The sequence below is a fragment of the Hemiscyllium ocellatum genome, chromosome 27 (genome assembly GCF_020745735.1).
Source record: "Hemiscyllium ocellatum isolate sHemOce1 chromosome 27, sHemOce1.pat.X.cur, whole genome shotgun sequence".
NCBI lineage: Eukaryota > Metazoa > Chordata > Chondrichthyes > Orectolobiformes > Hemiscylliidae > Hemiscyllium > Hemiscyllium ocellatum.
Genome location: NC_083427.1, coordinates 11,762,327 through 11,782,294, shown reverse-complemented (window position 1 = coordinate 11,782,294; position 19,968 = coordinate 11,762,327). Strand labels below are relative to the sequence as shown.

At 48.9% G+C, this 19,968-nt stretch overlaps 1 protein-coding gene across 1 annotated transcript; it reads right to left on the bottom strand.

Moving 5' to 3' along the window:
• Positions 1-9,339: 9,339 nt before the first annotated feature.
• LOC132828661 (zinc finger protein 239-like) lies at positions 9,340-15,264 on the bottom strand. The gene is made up of 2 exons (XM_060845713.1): positions 15,229-15,264; positions 9,340-10,523 (listed from the first exon to the last, which is right to left on the bottom strand). The coding sequence occupies exon 2, from the start codon at positions 10,412-10,414 to the stop codon at positions 9,455-9,457; it is 960 nt and encodes a 319-aa protein (XP_060701696.1). The 5' UTR covers positions 10,415-10,523; positions 15,229-15,264; the 3' UTR covers positions 9,340-9,454.
• Between the last annotated feature and the right edge of the window lie 4,704 nt (positions 15,265-19,968).

Sequence of the window (19,968 nt, the reverse complement as noted above, 5' to 3'; positions counted from 1 at the left end):
TCAAATTCAGCTCCAACTCAGACAAGATAAGCAGGGAGGGAGAGGCGAACACCAAATCCATTTACAAAATGTAAAACGTGTTACTGCTGGACATTGGTCCATACCTGGACAAAGTTACCATCACCTCAAACAAGCAGGGGGAAGAGAACAACATTGTGTACTGCGTGAGAAGAGAGTGCTGATTGGTTGGTAATTGGACATTGATTGGTCGAGACCTTGCCATGGTGAATGCAGAGGTCAGGTGATGACTGACAGTTACTATTCACAATCTTCAAATATGAACCAAACAGTATGACTCAATCAAGATATTCCCCAGTGTACTGAAGCAGAGAATGGTCAGAATCTGTGTTGGTGAGTTAAATCAAAGTATAATCTATGTGCATATTCTTTCTGGCTGCAAAAGAACAGGGCCATGTGCATTAATACATGGAGCTTCCAGTCTGCTCAGATGTAGGCCACAGTGTGAGCCTGACTATCCGAAATGGCTTGTGGGAGTAATACTGAGCAGAGTCGAAGAGCATGGCGCTGAACAAGCACAGCTGGTCAGGCAGCATTCGAGGAGCAAGAGGGTCAATGTTTCGGGCAAGAGCCCTTCATCAGAAATACTCAAGACTTTTTATCAAATGCTTTCCAATCATAGAATCATATCTAATATTGACGAATATAGTTTGGATTTTGAAAAAGGCTATGTTGCTCAGTGCCTTGCCTGCTGTGAGAGTCACAGGGACATGATATTTGAGATGATCTAAGTGTATTGAGAGTTTGTATCTTTCAGAAACTAGATAACATTGAATTCTGCACAATGTCTTTTCCCAAATGATCCATGCAAGGTCAGAAGAGGAAGAGACATTGACTGTGACACAGGAAAATCAATGTCTGCGTTTGAAACATATTGTGGAAGGTAAAACTACAAAGACAGGTGCACATGGTCAGGAGATGGCCAGCAGTAGAAACCATGTTTATAACCAGGCAACAGACTGACAGTAAAATACAAACTTCACTGAACACATCCATTATAAGATTCAGTGGAAATCAAACAACAGCAGAGAGCTAATCAAAAGGGGTGAAGGGAAAACAGAGTAATGAGTGCACGTGGATTCCGATCCACAGTAGAGAGAGTTACACCAATCTAAGAGTGACGGAAATGAAAGACAATACAGATATCGTTCTCCTATACCACCATTGTTGTGTTCACATGCAACGCCATGTTATACAAAATCATGCAATAAAAGTAATGGGGCCTGTGGGAAAAAAAAGCGTTGGAGCAAACCACCAAAAATACCAGGAAAAGTCAAAACAAAACTAGCAGTCTAACACAAATAACAGCACAGTCTAAGTGAATTTTGACTTGTAATGGACCTGTAGTACGGCCGTGCAATTCATCAGAATCTTCAACCGATGACTCTGGATTGGCATCTATACCTGGTGCCTGCAATACGTTCTTGCCAGTCTTCGGATCCCATCCAATGGTAACGCTGCAGAAGTCAGATCCCAGAATGATAGACCAAGGGCTGAATCAAGGGACGAATTTCTTTCGCTAAGTGTCAGTTTTGTCAGTTTTGTCGGAGGGTTTCACATAGCGACACTTCCAGCTTGTTTTCCAAAACTCGCCTGGTTTATTACCTACCCCACCCTGTGGTGTCCCTCTCACCCATTCTAGCATCATCACACTATGTGCCATTTCCAAAACAACTCCCAACGTCCTGGATATCCCAGAATTGACCAAGATCCAGGGAACAGCACCATCTTGAAAAAAGATACTGTGCATCCAGACAAGAGCTGTCAGTCTGGAGCTGCCCAGCATGGTTCCTGACATTGGCCCTGAACATGGCAGACAATGGAAAATTGGTGCCTCTCTTTGTGGGCAGGGGCTTGGACATGCTGCTGATGAGGATGGGGTGATGCAGAGGTGATGTTATTGGAACCAGAAGCTGGGTTACCATCCAAACCAGTGCAGTCTCAACCATTTAACGGAATGCACAGAATGTAGGAAGAAGATTAATGACCTTCTCTCCTCTGCCAGTGAAGAGGCCACCACCTTCTCGTTGATAGCTCACCTTCACCCTATCTCGGTGACACATTTCCTGTGACAGCTTCTCCAATCAATCAATCTCATCCTCACCAACATCTGACCCTGCCTCACCCCGAATCTCTTCTGCACAGCTGACTCCCTCCCTCAGGATATCTCCACTCATGCACCAAAAGTAACAGTGTGCCTCCCACCTTTCCCTCTCTCCCCCAGGATGTGCAGAATTTCCTGACTCTGTCCAACCTGAGCAACTGACTGGCCATGTCCAAGCCCTGCACTGGTATCATTTTCTTGCAGTTGGTTACCATAGTGATTAACCACTGAAACAGATTCACATGATCTGCAGATATTCTTTAAACATCGAAACATATTTTTTAAACAAAAAGAAAGAAAATATGTTCTTAATTAAGCAGAGGACACAGCTTAAAAATACAGGGCAGACCATTTAGGACAGAGATGAGGAGAAACCTCTTCACACAGAGAGTGGTGGCTGTGTGGAATGCTCTGCCCCAGAGGGCAGTGGAGGCCCAGTCTCTGGATTCATTTAAGAAAGAGTTGGATGGAGCTCTCAAGGATAGTGGAATCAAAGGTTATGGAGATAAGGCAGGAACAGGATACTGATTAAGGATGATCAGCCATGATCATATTGAATGGCGGCGCAGGCTCAAAGGGCTGAATGGCCTACTCCTGCACCTATTGTCTATTGTCTAATACAGCAAAGCCCAGTTTCAAACTGCTCAGCAACAGTGTCCAGTGTGTGTTTATGATCCTGCTCCACAGCTACCTGATGAAGGAGCAGTGGTCTGAAAGCTACTGCATTCAAATAAACCTGTTGGACTATAACCTGGTGTTGTGAGATTTTTAACTTTTACTTTTAGTCAATTCCAGAGAAATTTCACTCTTAATTCTTTAAGTTTTTTTTAAATTAACAGATTACTCCTAGCTTCTTGTCCTCAGACTGCAGAGGTATTTTCACAAGGCTCTTCCAAGTCCATTAGCACAAACATTTCACAATACCTTTCACGAAACTCTTCGTGAGAAAGCATACAAGCCAAGTAGTCATGTGACACTGACGCGGAGCCCCGTCCTCTGTGCATTACGACACCGAGTGCTGGGGATGAGAAACACATAACAGCAAACGGGAGTTTGCTTTATATTAAAAAAAAGTCACCAATTAGAGTCATAGAGATGTACTGCAAGGCAACAGATCCTTCAGTCCAACTCGTCCATGCTGACCAGATATGCTAAATTAATCTAGTCCTATTTGCCAGCTCTTGCCCCATATCCCTCTCAACCTTTTCCTTTTAAATGCTGTAATTGTACCAGCCTCCACCACTTCCTCTGGCAGCTCATTCCATACACGTACCACCCTCTGCGTGAGAAAGTTGCCCCTTAGATCTCTTTTATATCTTTCCCCTCTCACACTAAACTTATGCCCTCTAGTTCTGGACACCCCACCCCAGGGAAAAGATCTCGTCTATTTCCCCTATCCATGCCCCTCAAGATTTTATAAACTTTGATAAGGTCACCCCTAAGCCACTGATACTCCAGAGAAAACAGCCCCAACCTGTTCAGCCTCTCCCTGTAGCTTAAGCCCTCTAACCCTGGCAATATCCTTGTAAATCTTTTCTGAACCCTTTCAACTTCCACAACATCCTTCCGATAAGCTGACCAATAAAGGAAAGCATACCAAACACCTTCTTCACTATCCTATCTACCTGTGACTCTACTTTCAAGGAGCTATGAACCTGCACTCCAATGTCTGTTCATTCAGCAACACTCCCTGGGACCTTACCATTAAGTGGATAAGTCCTGCTAAGATTTGCTTTCCCAAAATGCAGCACATCACATTTATCTAAATTAAAATCCATCTGCCACTCCTCAGCCCATTGGCCCATCTGATCATGATCCCATTATACTCTGAGGTGACCTCCTTCGCTGTCCACTCCTGCAATTTTGGTGTCATCAGCAAACTTACAACAATATCTCCTATGTTCACATCCAAATCACTTATATAAATGACGAAAAACCAGCACTGATCCTTGTGAGAAACTGCTGGTCACAGACCTCCAATCTGAAAAACAACCCTTCACCAACACCCTGTGTCTTCTACCTTTGAGCCAGTTCTGTATCCAAATGGCTAGTTCTCCCTGTATTCCATGAGATCTAACCTTGCTAACCAGTCTCCCATGGGGAACCTTGTCGAATGCCTTGCTGAAGTCCATTTCGATCATGTCCACCACTCTGCCCTCATCAATCCTCTTCGTTACTTCTTTAAAAAACCCAATCAAGTTCATGACACGTGATTTCCCATGTTGACTATCCCTAATCAGTCCTTGCCTTTCCAAATACATGAACATCCTGTCCCTCAGGATTCCCTCCAACACTTGCCCACCATTGAGGTCAGGCTCACCGGTCGATAGTTCCCTGGCTTGTCCTTACCATCTTTCTTAAGTAGTGGCACCACGTTAGCCAACATTCAGTCTTCTAGCACCTCACCTGTGACTATTGATGATCCAAATATCTCAGCTATCACTTTCCCACCTTCCCACCGAGTTCTAGGATACACCTTATCAGGTCCTGGGTATTTCTCCAGCTTTATGCATTTTAAGACATCCAGCAACATCTCCTTTGTAACATGGACATTTTTCAAGATGCCATCATCTATTTCTCCACATTCTACGTCTTCCATGTCCTTCCCCACAGTAAACACTGATGCAAAATACTCATTAATATCTCCTCCGTCTCCTGTGGTTCCACACATAGGCTGCCTTGCTGATCTTTGAGGGGCCCAATTCTCTCCCGAGTTACCCTTTTGTCCTTAGCTTATTTATAGAATCCCTGTAAATTCTCCTTCACCCTATTTGCCAAGGCTATCTCAGATCCCCTTTTTGCCTTCCTGATTTCACTCTTAAGTATACTTCAACTGTCTTTATATTCTTCTGAGGATTCACTTGATCTCTGCTGTCAATACCAGACATATGCTTCTTTCTTTTTCTTAACGAAAATCTCAATCTCTAGTCATCCAGCATTCCCTATACTTACCAGCCTTTCCTTTCACCCTGACAGGTATATACTTTCTCTGGACTCTCGTTATCTCATTTCTGAAAGCTTCCTGTTTTCCAGCCGTCCCTTTACCTGTGAACATTTGCCCCCAGTCAGCCTTTGCAAATTCTTGCCTAATACCATCAACATTAGCTTTCTCCAATTTAGAACTTTAACCTTTAGGTCTGGTCTATTCCTTTCCATTATTATTTTAAAACTAATAGAATTATAGTCGCTGGCCCCAAAGTGCTCTCCCACTGACACCTCAGACACCTGCCCTGCCTTATTTCCCAAGAATAGGTCAAGTTTTGCATCTACTCTTGTCGGTACATCCACATACTGAATCAGAAAGTTTTCTTGTACACACTTAACAAATTCCTCTCCATCTAATCCCTTAACACTATGGCAGTCCCAGTCTGTGTTTGGAAAGTTAAAATCCCCTAACATAACCACACTATTATTTTTACAGATAACAGATAATCCTTACAAGTTTGTTTCTCAATTTCCCTTTGACTATTAGGGGATCTATAATACAATCCCAATAAGGTGATCATCCCTTTCTTATTTTCCAGTTCCACCCAAATAACCTCCCTGGATGTATTTCCGGGAATATCTTCCCTCAGCACAGCTATCCCTTATCAAAACCACCACTCCCCCTCCCCCCTTGCCTCCCTTTCTGTCCTTCCTGTAGCATTTGTATCCTGGAACATTAAGCTGCCAGTCCTGCCCATCCCTGAGCCATGTTTCTGTAATTGCTATGAGATCCCTGTCCCATGTTCCTAATCAAGCCCTGAGTTCATCTGCCTTCCCAGTTAGACCTCTTGCATTGAAATAACTGCAGTTTAATTCATCAGTCTGACCTTGTTCTCTGCTTCGTTCCTGCCTGCCCTGACTGCTTGACTCTATTCTTTTCCCAACTACACCAGTCTCAGATTGATCTCTTTCCTCACCATTTCCTCTGCCCTCAAACCCCACCCCTCCAATCGCAACAAGGACAGAAACCCCCTGGGCCTCACCTTCCACCCCACCAACCTCCGCATAAATCACAGCATCCGCTGACATTTCTGCTACCTCCAAACAGACCCCACCACCCAAGGATATATTTCCCTCCCCACCCCTTTCCGCAAAGGCCATTCCCTCCATGACTACCTGGTCAGGTCCACGCGCCTCCCCCCACCCAACAACCCACCCTCCTATCCTGGCACCCTCCCCTGCCACCACAGGAACTGTAAAACCTGTGCCCACACCTCCTCCCTCACCTCCATCAAAGTTTCACCTGCATATCCACCAATGTCATTTATTGTATCCGTTGCTCCCGATGCGGTCTCCTTAACATAGAACATAGAAAAGTACATCACAAAACAGTCCCTTTGACCCACGGTGTTGTGCCGAGGTTTAATCCTAATGTAAAATATACTAACTTACCCCACATACCCCTCAACTCACTGCTATCCATGGGCATGTCCAGCAGTCGCTTAAATGTCCCCGATGACTCTGCTTCCACCACCACCGCTGGGAACGCATTCCATGCATTCACAACTCTCTGCAAAAAGAACCTACCTCTGACGTCTCCTTTATACCTCCCTCCTAATATTTTAAAACTATGACCCCTCGTACCAGTCAATCCTGACTTGGGGAAATGTCTCTGGCTATTGACTATCTATTCCTCTCATTATTTTGTACACCGCGATCAGGTCTCCTCTTTTCCTCCTTCTCTGCAGAGAGAAAAGTCAGAGCTTATTCAACCTTTCATCATAAGGCAAGCCCTCCAGTCCAGGCAGCATCCTGGTAAACCTTTTTTGTACCCTCTCCAAAGCCTCTGTATCTTTCCTATAGTAGGGCGACCAGAACTGGACACAACATTCCAAGTGTGGTCTCACCAGGGACTTGTAGAGCTGCAGCAAAACCTCTCAGCTCTTAAACCCGATCCCCCTGTTAATGAAAGCTAAAACACCACATGCTTTCTTAACAACTTTATCCATTTGGGTGGCAACTTTGAGGGATCTATGTACATTGGGGAGATCGGATGCCTCCTTGCGGGGTGCTTCAGAGAACATCTGCGGGACACCCGCACCAATCAACCTCACCGCCCCGTGGCCGAACGCTTCAACTCCCCCTCCCACTCTGCCGAGGACGTGCCGGTCCTGGGCCTCCTCCACCGCCACTTTCTCACCACCCGACACCTGGAGGAAGAACGCCTCATCTTCCGCCTCGGGACTCTCCAACCCCAGGGCATCAATGTGGATTTCACCAGTTTCCTCATTTCCCCACCTTATCGCAGTTCCAACCTTCCAGCTCAGCACCGCCCTCATGACCTGTCCCACCTGTCGATCTTCCTTCCCACCTATCCACTCCATCCTTCTCTCCAACCTACTACCATTACCTCCACCTCCATCCACCTACCACACTCTCAGCTACCTTCCCCTAGCCCCACCATCCTCCCATTTATCTCTCCACCCCCGAGGCTCCCAGCCTCATTCCTGGTGAAGGGCTCCTGCCCGAAACGTCGATTCTCCTACTCCTCACATGCTGCCTGACCTGCTGTGCTTTTCCAGCACCACTCTGATCTTGACTCTAATCTCCAGCATCTGCAGTACCCATTTCCACCTTCTCAAAGATCCATCCCACCCTGGCAATGTTTTTCTACAACTTCTACCATTGGGGAGAAGGTACAGAAGCCGGAACACACGCACCAGCCCGTTTAAAAACCGTTTCTACCCAACTGCTGTTAGAATACTGAACGGACTCAAACTCTTAACATGGCAGGTCATGTTGGGGCTGTACAGGACATTGCTTAGGCCACTGTTGGAATATTGCGTGCAATTCTGGTCTCCTTCCTATCAGAAAGATGTTGTGAAACTTGAAAGGGATCAGAAAGGATTTACAAGGATGTTGCCAGGGTTGGAGGGTTTGAGCTGTAGGGAGAGGCTGAACAGGCTGGGGCTGTTTTCCCTGGAGTGTCGGTGGCTGAGGTTTTTGGAGGTTTACAAAATTATGAGGGGCATGGATAAGGTAAATAGGCAAAGTCTTTTCCCTGGGGTCAGGGAGTCCAGAACTAGAGGGCATAAGTTTAGGGTGAGAGGGGAAAGATATAGAAGAGATCTAAGGGGCAACTTTTTCACACAGAGGGTGGTACGTGTATGGAATGAGCTGCCAGAGGATATGGTGGAGGCTGGTACAATTGCAACATTTAAGAGGCATTTGGATGGGTATATGAATAGGAAGGGTTTGGAGGGATATGGGCCGGGTGCTGGCAGGTGGGACTAGATTGGGTTAGGATATCTGGTCGGCATGGACGGGTTGGGCCGAAGGGTCTGTTTCCATGCTATGACTCTATTCGCCTGTCCCTGTGTTTTTGTTTTTGCTGCTGTTTCCCTATTATTTCCTATCTATGCTACTTAATTCTGTGATCTGCCTGTATTGCTCACAAGATAAAGCTTTTCCCTGTGCCTTGGTACACATGACAATAAATTCAATTCAGTTCAATTCTGTTGTTAAAGTTCACTTGAGAATGTAACCTTAAAACGTGTTATGCGATTTACATACAAAACAACTGAAACTAACAGTCTTCCTAAAAGGTGAGAGACTTAAACAATCCAGGTCTTTTTCAATATATTTCAGTTGCATCACACTGTGAACATTTGTTATAAATTCTGTGTCTTATGATCTTAAACTCCAAAACCACCCAATGAAGGAGCAGTGCTCTGAAAGCTAGTTGGACTATAACCTGGTGTTGTGTGATTTTTAACTATTATCATTATCAGGTAACAGGGGGGTTTAGATACTCTACAGATGGAACATAGAACAGTACAACGCAGAACAGGCCCTTCGGCCCTCAATGTTGTGCTGACCTCTGAACTATTCTCAGCTTGTCCCCCTACACTATCCCATCATCGTCCATGTGCTTATCTAAGGATTGTTTACATCTCCCTGATGTGGCTGAGTTACCACTCTCTGCGTAAATGAGAATAACCCAGATAAGCTCGAATCAGGCAACGATAACAGACTGGAGGGAAAACTGGATAAAGTTGCAAGTTCTGGACTCAAAGAGAAAATCATGAGGGTGTTTGACCCAGCGGTTAGTGAAAAGGAGAGATGCAGCAGAGGCAATGGATTGTCACTAAGGTGGAGGCAAAGAAGTTCCCACACGTTGTTGGGGGTGAAGATGGAGAAGACAGGGGAGAGGGACAGACCTTCCAAAATTTATGTCAGTGATATAAAAAAAATACTTTGTACATTCTGTATTTAATACAAAGCTGATTTATTTGATGTTTATCCAGAATATTATAACTGAAGTGTAGTCTTTTTAAAAATTTGTCAGTGGAAACAGACTCAAATGAAACAGGTTCAATCCCAAATGCGATTAACAGCAAAATCGAATCACTGCGATTCCTTGTGAACGCGCTGGTGTCTCAGTAGGTGGGACGACTGAGTGAACCCCTTCCCACATTTGCAGCAGGTAAACGGTCTCTCCCCGCTGTGGACTCGCTGGTGTACGATCAGTTCAGAAGATCGCCTGAAGCCAGTCCCGCAGTGAGAGCACCGAAACGGCCTGTTGTCCGTGTGAACACGTCGATGGATGACCAGCTGTCGAGAACTTTTACAACCCTTCCCACAGTCTGGGCATTTGAAAGGTCTCTCCGCAGAGTGAACCCGCTGGTGTGACAGCAAGTAGGAAGACCTGTTAAATTTCTTTCCACACTCTGAGCAGTCGAATGGCTTCTCCCGTGTGTGACAGCGTTGGTGGACAGCGAGGTCAGGCATCCGTACGAACCCAGCCCCACAGTGACAGCATCGGAATGGTCTCTCGTCTGTGTGAACACGTTGATGGGACATCAGTTCTCTTGAACTTTTGAAGCTTTTCCCACAGTCCGTACAGTTGAAAGGTCTCCGGTCGGAGTGAACCTGCTGGTGTGTCATCAAGTGACACGAGTGAGAGAATCCCTTCCCACACTCACTGCAAGTGAATGGTCTCTCCCCAGTGTGTCTGCGCCGGTGTACGCTCAGGTTAGATGATCGCTTGAACGTGGACCCACAGTGAGAGCATCTGTACGGTCTCTCATCAGTGTGAACACGTCGGTGGGACGCGAGGTCCCTGGAACTTTTACAGCACATCCCACAGTCTGGACATTTAAACGGTCTCTCCCCGGTGTGAACCCGCTGGTGTGACAGCATGTTGGTTAAGCGAGTGAATCCCTTTCCGCACTGGGGGCAGCTGAACGGCCTCTCCCCAGTGTGACTGCGTCGATGCCTCTCGAGGTGGGATGGGCATTTGAATGTCTTCTCACAGTCCCCACACTTCCACGGTTTCTCAGTGTGAACGATTATCTTTGCTTCCATGATCCAAGTATGAGGACGTTTCGGTCCTGACGAAATGACTATCCCCGCCTGAACCTGAAGTGATGCTTAGTTCGAGTTTCCCAACTGCATAGGCATCCCATCCAACTGCCTGCAAAATAAATTGGAAACAGAAATCAGGACATGTGATCGAGACTTGGCGATACCAAACGCAGAATGTGAACACGAGCCATTGTTCATCTGTTGGAATAAAACAATGAACCTGCTGATGCTGGAACAGCAGAAATTCAGTCAGTCTGGCAACATCTGCGGAGTGAAAAAGTTAACTCTTCGAGTCCAGTGACCGTTCTCCACAATGACTTTGAAATGTTAACTCAATGTTTTCTCCACAGAGGCTGCCAGAGCTGCAGCTTCTCTGCAGCAATTTCTGTTATCGTTTGAATAAACCAGCAGTAGGTTGGGGCTGGAGAGAGATTATTCACCTGTTCCATGTATAATCAATTACTCAACCTAAAAAAAAACCTAGCCAGATCACTCAACCTGGTAAATACCCCCAGCCAGGTCACTCAACCTGGTAAACACCCCCCAGCCGGATCACTCAACCTGGTAAACACCCCTAGCCAGATCACCCAACCTAGTAAATAACCCCCAGCCGGATCACTCAACCTGGTACATAACCCCCAGCCAGATCACCCAACCTGGTAAACAACCCCAGCCAGATCACCCAACCTGGTAAACACCCCCAGCCGGATCACTCAACCTAGTAAATAACCCCCAGCCGGATCACTCAACCTGGTAAACAACCCCCAGCCAGATCACCCAACCTGGTACATAACCCCCAGCCAGATCACTCAACCTGGTACATAACCCCCAGCCAGATCACTCAACCTGGTAAACAACCCCCAGCCAGATCACCCAACCTGGTAAACACCCCCAGCCGGATCACTCAACCTGGTACATAACCCCCAGCCAGATCACTCAACCTGGTAAACAACCCCAGCCAGATCACCCAACCTGGTAAACACCCCCAGCCGGATCACTCAACCTAGTAAATAACCCCCAGCCACATCACTCAACCTGGTAAACAACCCCCAGCCACATCACTCAAGATGAGATTCCCTACAGTGTGGAAACAGGTCCTTCGGCCCAACCAGTCCACACCGACCCTCTGAAGTGTAACCCACCCAAACCCACTTCCTCTGAGTAGTGCACCTAACACTACGGGCACTTTAGCGTGGCCAATTCACCTGACCTGCACAACTTTGGACTGTGGGAGGAAACCGGAGCACCCAGAGGGGACCCATAGTCACCCAAGGCTGGAATCGAACCTTGGACCCTGGTGCTGTGAGGTAGCAGTGCTAACCACTCAACCACCGTGCCCACCTCAAGTACAACTGGGGATGGGTAATAAACGCTGGCATTTTAATTACTGCTTCCACCTCATTGGAAAAGCAAACATAAACTTTGTCATTACTCTGCGGAACGATATCCATCCAGCCTGCAAGCTGGACCCTGAGCTTCTCATCATTTGTCATTTTGACATTCTGCATCACTTCCACTCTGACAGCTCTGTCCTGAGATACTGAGGCCCAACTGGTGCCAGAGGATGAGCAGTTTGTCTTTCAGTCTGGCCCGTTCCACACTGTGCAATATTTCGGACGGTGCTCAATCTCAATTCCCAACCCAGTGGGTATAGCTCCCAGCTAATTTACCACCAGTCACAATTCGCAGCTGAGAAACTGTTTCTATTTCAGACTGACAGCATCCACAATGTTTTGGGTTTTTTTTAGAAAAGGCTGCTGAATGTTGACAGACAGAGTTTCCACAACACTCTGCCTCCCAGCCAACTCGGAAGTTTCCCACCATTCCGTTACCGATTCACAGAAACATTATGTTGCAGAAACAGACTGCTCAACCCATGAAGTGTACACCACACTTCGGAGCTGTTTAACTTCTTGCCAATACCCTACTTTTTCCCCATGACCCTGAAAGACAGTCTCCGCTGAAATAATCACCCACAGCACTGTTGAATGCCTCAACCGAACCTGCCTCCACCACACTGCCACTGGAGCGCACTGGAAAACCGGAACCATTCGCTGTGTGATCAAAGGTTTCTCACCTCACACCCGCTGGTTTTGTAAAACACTTTGAAATGACTCCACAGAAGCTGGTATCCTGTCACCAAGTCACCCTCTACTGATACATGGAGAGTCCTTACCACTGATCCAGCTCCTTCAGAGTCAGCTCTCGGAGTGAACAGAACCGCAGACACTCAGAGAACCTGACTGCGCGGTACAGGCCCTTCGGCCCTCGATGGTTTCCCAGGTTAGCACAACAATCTGAAGTCTGTCTATCCTTCACTATCAGATTTTCATCCATATGTCTATCCAATAACCATTTAAGTACCCTTAAAGTTAGCAAGTCTACTGCTTTTGCAGGCAGTGTGTTCCACACCCCTACTACTCTGAGTAAAGAAACTACCTCTGACATCTGTCCTATATCTATCATCCCTCAATTTAAAGCTGTGTCCCCTCATGCTAGCCATCACCATCTGAGGGAAAAAGGCTCTCACAGTCCACCTTATCTAACCCTCTGATTATCTTATATGTTTCAACTGTCACCTCTTGACCTTCTTCACTCTAACGAAAACAGCCTCAAGTCCTTGAGCCTTTCCTTATAAGACCTTCCCTCCATATCAGGCAACATCCTAGTATATCTCCTCTGAACCATTTCCAAAGCCTTCCCATCCTTCCTATAAAACAGTGACCAGAACAGTACGCAATATTCCAAGTGTGGTTGCACCAGAGTTTTGTACAGCTGCAGCATGACCTTGTGGCTCCGAAACTCAATCCCTCTACCAATAAAAACTAACCGTATGCCTTCTTAACAACCCCATCAACCTGGGTGACAACTTTCAAGGATCTATGTACCTGGACACTGAGATCGCTCTGCTCATCAACATTACCAAGAATCTTACCATTAGCCCAGTAGTCTGTATTCCTATCACTCCTTCTAAAGTGAATCATCTCACACTTTTCCACATTTAACACCATTTGCCACCTCTTAGCCCAGTTCTGCAGCTTATCTGTGTCCCTCTGTAACCTACAACAACCTTTGTCACTATCCACAACGGTAATGACCTTCGTGTCATCCACATTGTTCATATATTGATGAAGTAAACCTTAGATTATAAGTTCTACAATTCCTTCCTTTAACCTCTCTGACTTGTTCCTTCTTCACATTCTCCTTCAAGCTGACATCTTTGACAATGAAGTTGACCATGGGTGTACATTCCTCAGTGACAACCCTGGCGATATAATGTCTGCAAAAGTTTAGTAAACATTTAATGATAGTCAGGGTGCTACATAAGTGCCAATTCTTTTTGTCAACTAATAAATATGTCACAGTTGGTTCATCATTGCCATGTAACAACATGGATTGCCCTTGAAAAGAAAGCATCATGTGAGCACCTTCGGCACAGCGAAGCCTGAAGTTCATGTGGTCCACTCTCAACAGATCTGAGGATTGACAATATCTGCCAGTTTTGGTCTACCCAAGCTTGTCCATATTCAAGAAGGAGACTTAGTTTAAAAGTAACAGCCTGTGCAAAGTGGATTTAAGTGCTCAGAAATAAGTGCTACAAAAACAGCATGATTGAACAGTGCATTTTTAAAACCCTAGTGTGCCCTTGGCTAATTCTGTCTTGACAATCGCATATGGGAAGTCGCTTGATCCGATTGGGATCAAGGACCTTGGGTGGGAAACCCCAGCAGCTTCTTCTCCATCTGTACACCTGCTTAAACTGCAACACTAAGAAACAACTGGCACAGACTTTAGCTTCACCTGTTTCATGCATTGCCTGAGCTGAAATGACACCTATTGTTAGATATGATTTGGAGATAACGGCGTTGGACTGGGGTGGACAAAGTTAAAAATCACACTAAACCACGTTATAGTCCAACAGGATTAATTGGAAGCACTAGCTCTCAGAGCCAGACAACCAACTGCTGAAAGAGCAATGCTCCGAAAGCTAGTCGGCAGCACAGTGGCACAGTGGTTAGCACTGCTGCCTCACAGCGCCTGAGATCCGGGTTCAGTTCCCGCCTCAGGCGACTGACTGTGTGGAGTTTGCACGTTCTTCCCGTGTCTGCGTGGGTTTCCTCCGGGTGCTCCGGTTTCCTCCCACAGTCCAAAGATGTGCGGGTCAGGTGAATTGGCTATGTTAAATTGGCCGTAGTGTTAGGTAAGTGTAGGGGTATGGGTGGGTTGCACTTCGGCGGGTCGGTGTGGACTTGTTGGGCCGAAGGGCCTGTTTCTACACTGTAAGTAATCTAATGCTTCCAATTAAACCTGTTGGACTAGAACCTGGTATTATTAGATAAGCTGACTTGGAGACGCCGGTGGTGGACTGGGGTGTACAAAGCTAAACAAAATCACACAACACCAGGTTATAGGCCAACGGGTTTATTTGGAAGCACACTAGCTTTCCAATTAAACTTGTTGGACTGTAATCTGGTGTTGTGTGGTTTTTAACTTGCTCCACCTTGAGAATTTACACATTAATGGACCTAAACCACTATATCGCATTCACAAAGATAAATTATTGATCTAAATGTGTGTAAGAACTGTAACCTGGTGTGGTGGGACTCTTTTAACATTGAAACAAGCAGCCCTGCTGCAAACCAGAGGCCCCAGAGCCTGCAAACTGACACTGGGATTGGGAAAAGCAGGAAGGGATCGAGGATAAACGATACTATGCAACAGTCACAGTGAGCACCCGCAGGCAGAATTCCCAGGATTGGGAATAACCCGCCCCCCCACCTCTCCAAGCTCCCCAAACCCACACAGCAACATACCCAGTCGGCAGCTCCCAGGCCTTTGATGGACACTTCCGCCCCTCGCCGTTGCCGCTGACCGCAGCCACTTCCGCCCCTCACGTGACGTCACCCGCTAGATAGCCGCGGCCGACGTCGGCCCTGCCGCTCGCTGACACCCTCAGGCCACGCCTCCGCCCTCGCGGCGAACGACACATACGACGGTGACGTACAATTCCACGCATGACCGCGCCCACTCCAGGGTGAGACTCCGCCCCCACAACCAAGACAGCTCCCACACTGGGTCCTATCTCCCGCCCGCATTATTAATCCACCCTCCACATCATTCAACCTCATTGAGGAGGGAGCGATCAATCCTCAGCAAAGGTCTTACCCAACGAGAACACCATCACCGGCCTCCATAATACCCCATCCACCTGGAGACCCCTTCACCCACCTCCAACACACCCCATCCACCTGGAGACCCCCCTTCACCCATCTCCAATGCACCCCATCCACCTGGAGACCCCTTCACCCATCTCCAATGCACCCCATCCACCTGGAGACCCCTTCACCCATCTCCAATACACCCCATCCACCTGGAGACCCCTTCACCCATCTCCAACACACCCCATCCACCTGGAGACCCCCTCACACATCTCCAACACACCCCATCCACCTGGAGACCCCCTCACACATCTCCAACACACCCCATCCACCTGGAGACCCCTTCACCCACCTCCAACACACCCCATCCACCTGGAGACCCCTTCACCCACCTCCAACACACCCCATCCACCTGGAGACCCCTTCACCCACCTCCAACACACCCCATCCACCTGGAGACCCCTTCACCCACCTCCAACACACTCCATCCACCTGGAGACCCCCTCACACATCTCCAACACACCCCATCCACCTGGAGACCCCTTCACCCATCTCCAACACACCCCATCCACCTGGAGACCCCTTCACCCACCTCCAACACACCCCATCCACCTGGAGACCCCTTGACCCATCTCCAACACACCCCATCCACCTGGAGACCCCCTCACCCATCTCCAACACACCCCATCCACCTGGAGACCCCTTCACCCACCTCCAACACACCCCATCCACCTGGAGACCCCTTCACCCACCTCCAACACACCCCATCCACCTGGAGACCCCTTCACCCACCTCCAACACACTCCATCCACCTGGAGACCCCCTCACACATCTCCAACACACCCCATCCACCTGGAGACCCCTTCACCCATCTCCAACACACCCCATTCACCTGGAGACCCCTTCACCCACCTCCAACACACCCCATCCACCTGGAGACCCCTTGACCCATCTCCAACACACCCCATCCACCTGGAGACCCCCTCACCCATCTCCAACACACCCCATCCACCTGGAGACCCCTTCACCCACCTCCAACACACCCCATCCACCTGGAGACCCCTTCACCCAACTCCAACACACCCCATCCACCTGGAGACCCCTTCACCCACCTCCAACACACCCCATCCACCTGGAGACCCCTTCACCCACCTCCAACACACCCCATCCACCTGGAGACCCCTTGACCCATCTCCAACACACCCCATCCACCTGGAGACCCCTTCACCCACCTCCAACACACCCCATCCACCTGGAGACCCCTTCACCCACCTCCAACACACCCCATCCACCTGGAGACCCCTTCACCCAACTCCAACACACCCCATCCACCTGGAGACCCCTTCACCCACCTCCAACACACCCCATCCACCTGGAGACCCCTTCACCCACCTCCAACACACCCCATCCACCTGGAGACCCCTTCACCCACCTCCAACACACTCCATCCACCTGGAGACCCCCCCTTCACCCACCTCCAACACACCCCATCCACCTGGAGACCCCTTCACCCACCTCCAACACACTCCATCCACCTGGAGACCCCTTCACCCACCTCCAACACACCCCATCCACCTGGAGACCCCCCCTTCACCCACCTCCAACACACCCCATCCACCTGGAGACCCCTTGACCCATCTCCAACACACCCCATCCACCTGGAGACCCCTTCACCCACCTCCAACACACCCCATGCACCTGGAGACCCCTTCACCCACCTCCAACACACTCCATCCACCTGGAGACCCCTTCACCCACCTCCAACACACCCCATCCACCTGGAGAACCCTTCACCCACCTCCAACACACTCCATCCACCTGGAGACCCCCTCACACATCTCCAACAGACCCCATCCACCTGGAGACCCCTTCACCCATCTCCAACACACCCCATCCACCTGGAGACCCCTTCACCCAACTCCAACACACCCCATCCACCTGGAGACCCCTTCACCCACCTCCAACACACCCCATCCACCTGGAGACCCCCCTTCACCCATCTCCAATACACCCCATCCACCTGGAGACCACTTCACCCATCTCCAACACACCCCATCCACCTGGAGACCCCTTCACCCATCTCCAACACACCCCATCCACCTGGAGACCCCTTCACCCATCTCCAACATACCCCATCCACCTGGAGACCCCTTGACCCATCTCCAACACACCTCATCCACCTGGAGACCCCTTCACCCATCTCCAACATACCCCATCCACCTGGAGACCCCTTGACCCATCTCCAACACACCTCATCCACCTGGAGACCCCTTCACCCATCTCCAACACACCCCATCCACCTGGAGACCCCTTCACCCACCTCCAACACACCCCATCCACCTGGAGACCCCTTGACCCATCTCCAACACACGCCAGCTACCTGGAGACCCCTTCACCCACCTCCAACACACCCCATCCACCTGGAGACCCCTTCACCCACCTCCAAAACACCCCATCCACCTGGAGACCCCTTCACCCACCTCCAACACACCCCATCCACCTGGAGACCCCTTGACCCATCTCCAACACACCCCATCCACCTGGAGACCCCTTCACCCACCTCCAACACACTCCATCCACCTGGAGACCCCTTCACCCACCTCCAACACACTCCATCCACCTGGAGACCCCTTCACCCACCTCCAACACACCCCATCCACCTGGAGACCCCTTGACCCATCTCCAAAACACCCCATCCACCTGGAGACCCCTTCACCCACCTCCAACACACCCCATCCACCTGGAGATCCCTTCTCCCGCCTCCAACACATCCCATCCGCCTGGAGACCCCCCCTTCACCCACCTCCAACACACTCCATCCACCTGGAGACCCCTTCACCCACCTCCAACACACCCCATCCACCTGGAGACCCCTTCACCCACCTCCAACACACCCCATCCACCTGGAGACCCCTTCACCCACCTCCAAAACACCCCATCCACATGGACCTCCCGTGTTGATCTCTTTTGCATCCTCGACAGAGCCTTCCCCAGCAGTCGGATAGTCTAAGATAGGTCTTAGTGTCGCGTACAAGCAGCACGTGGGTGATCCCCTCCCCTGTGCCATGCATGTGTTCTTCTCTCACCTTTCCCATGGCCTGGCACATAGTGACTGTCGGTGTCTGATGGACCTTGGTGTGCATCACTGCTCAGGGCAGAAACAATGCAGAATGGCACCCTTGTGTAGTTTCCTGCTGTTCCATTCTACATTCTGTTGTTGTTCCTGGGTATCATGCTCATGCACATTACGCCTCCCCCTTTCCCTGGTTATCACAGAAAGCTTAGGACGTAGTAGCACGTTGGAAAGGTGCGCGGCTGATCATCTCGTCTCATTCCTGCCCATGTTTTCGCTTCCTTTCACCCAAAGAAGCCATTACATGTTTTGACTGCTTTTCTTGGCAGAGAATAACTCACTCACCACTCTCCAAATCAAAATAAATTCTCCACATCTCATTCCATAGACTGCAACCCATGATCATATTGTACAGCAGAGCAAGCTTGAAGGGCCGAATGGCCTCATCCCATCCCCCTTTTCTGGTTCTCACTGATCACCTTTCCCTTCTATTGATGTTTGCTCGTGCTCTATTCACCACACAGCCGGGGCTTTTGGAGAAGATTGTGTTGGACTGGGGTGCACAACATTAAAAATCACACAACATTGGGTTATAGTCCAATAGGTTCATTTGGAGTCCCCAGCTTTCAGAGCGTTGCTCTTTCACTAAGTCTTTGGTAACTCTACTTCTCCATTAACAACCCCTTTGAGTTTGCAACATGAAAACTTTTTCTCAGTGCATCCCTTCACCCGGTCATTCTCCGTAGTCACCGGGCCACGGCCCGTTCTTCTCTGACATGAACCATTCCCCCAGTTTCTGCCTCCCCAGGCAAACGTCCAAATAATCTACTCCGTAGCAGCCTTTTGGCTGATAAATCACAGATAGTTTGCGATCTTGGACAAGTAAAACTCTGAAATCACACAACCCACACTCCAGACACAGCACAGCATCCAGGCGCTAATAATGTTAGCGTAATGTGAATGGCTACACACATAACATGGGTGCTGGGGAAAATATAAACTCTACCGCAGTTAGGTGCTGGTGTGGGGCTAACGTTTATTAAAAGGAAAGAATCAGTGGTTGGGTTTCTCTTTTTTTCTCTTACTGGGCTGGTATTGGATGCACAAGCAGCTACGACATCGATGCAGCTGCAACTGCAGCCTGGGCCTCTCCAAATTCTGGGCCTGGTTCTCCTGCTGCAGCCTGAGCCTCTCCAATTTCTGGGCCTGGTTCTAGTGCTGCAGCCCGGGCCTCTCCAATTTCTGGGCCTGGTTCTAGTGCTGCAGCCTTGGCCTCTCCAATATCTGGGCCTGGTTCTAGTGCTGCAGCCTGGGCCTCTCCA

Bases quoted from the DNA above. Each gene is read 5' to 3' on its own strand.
- LOC132828661 (XM_060845713.1), bottom strand. From the start codon at position 10,414: ATGGAAGCAAAGATAATCGTTCACACTGAGAAACCGTGGAAGTGTGGG.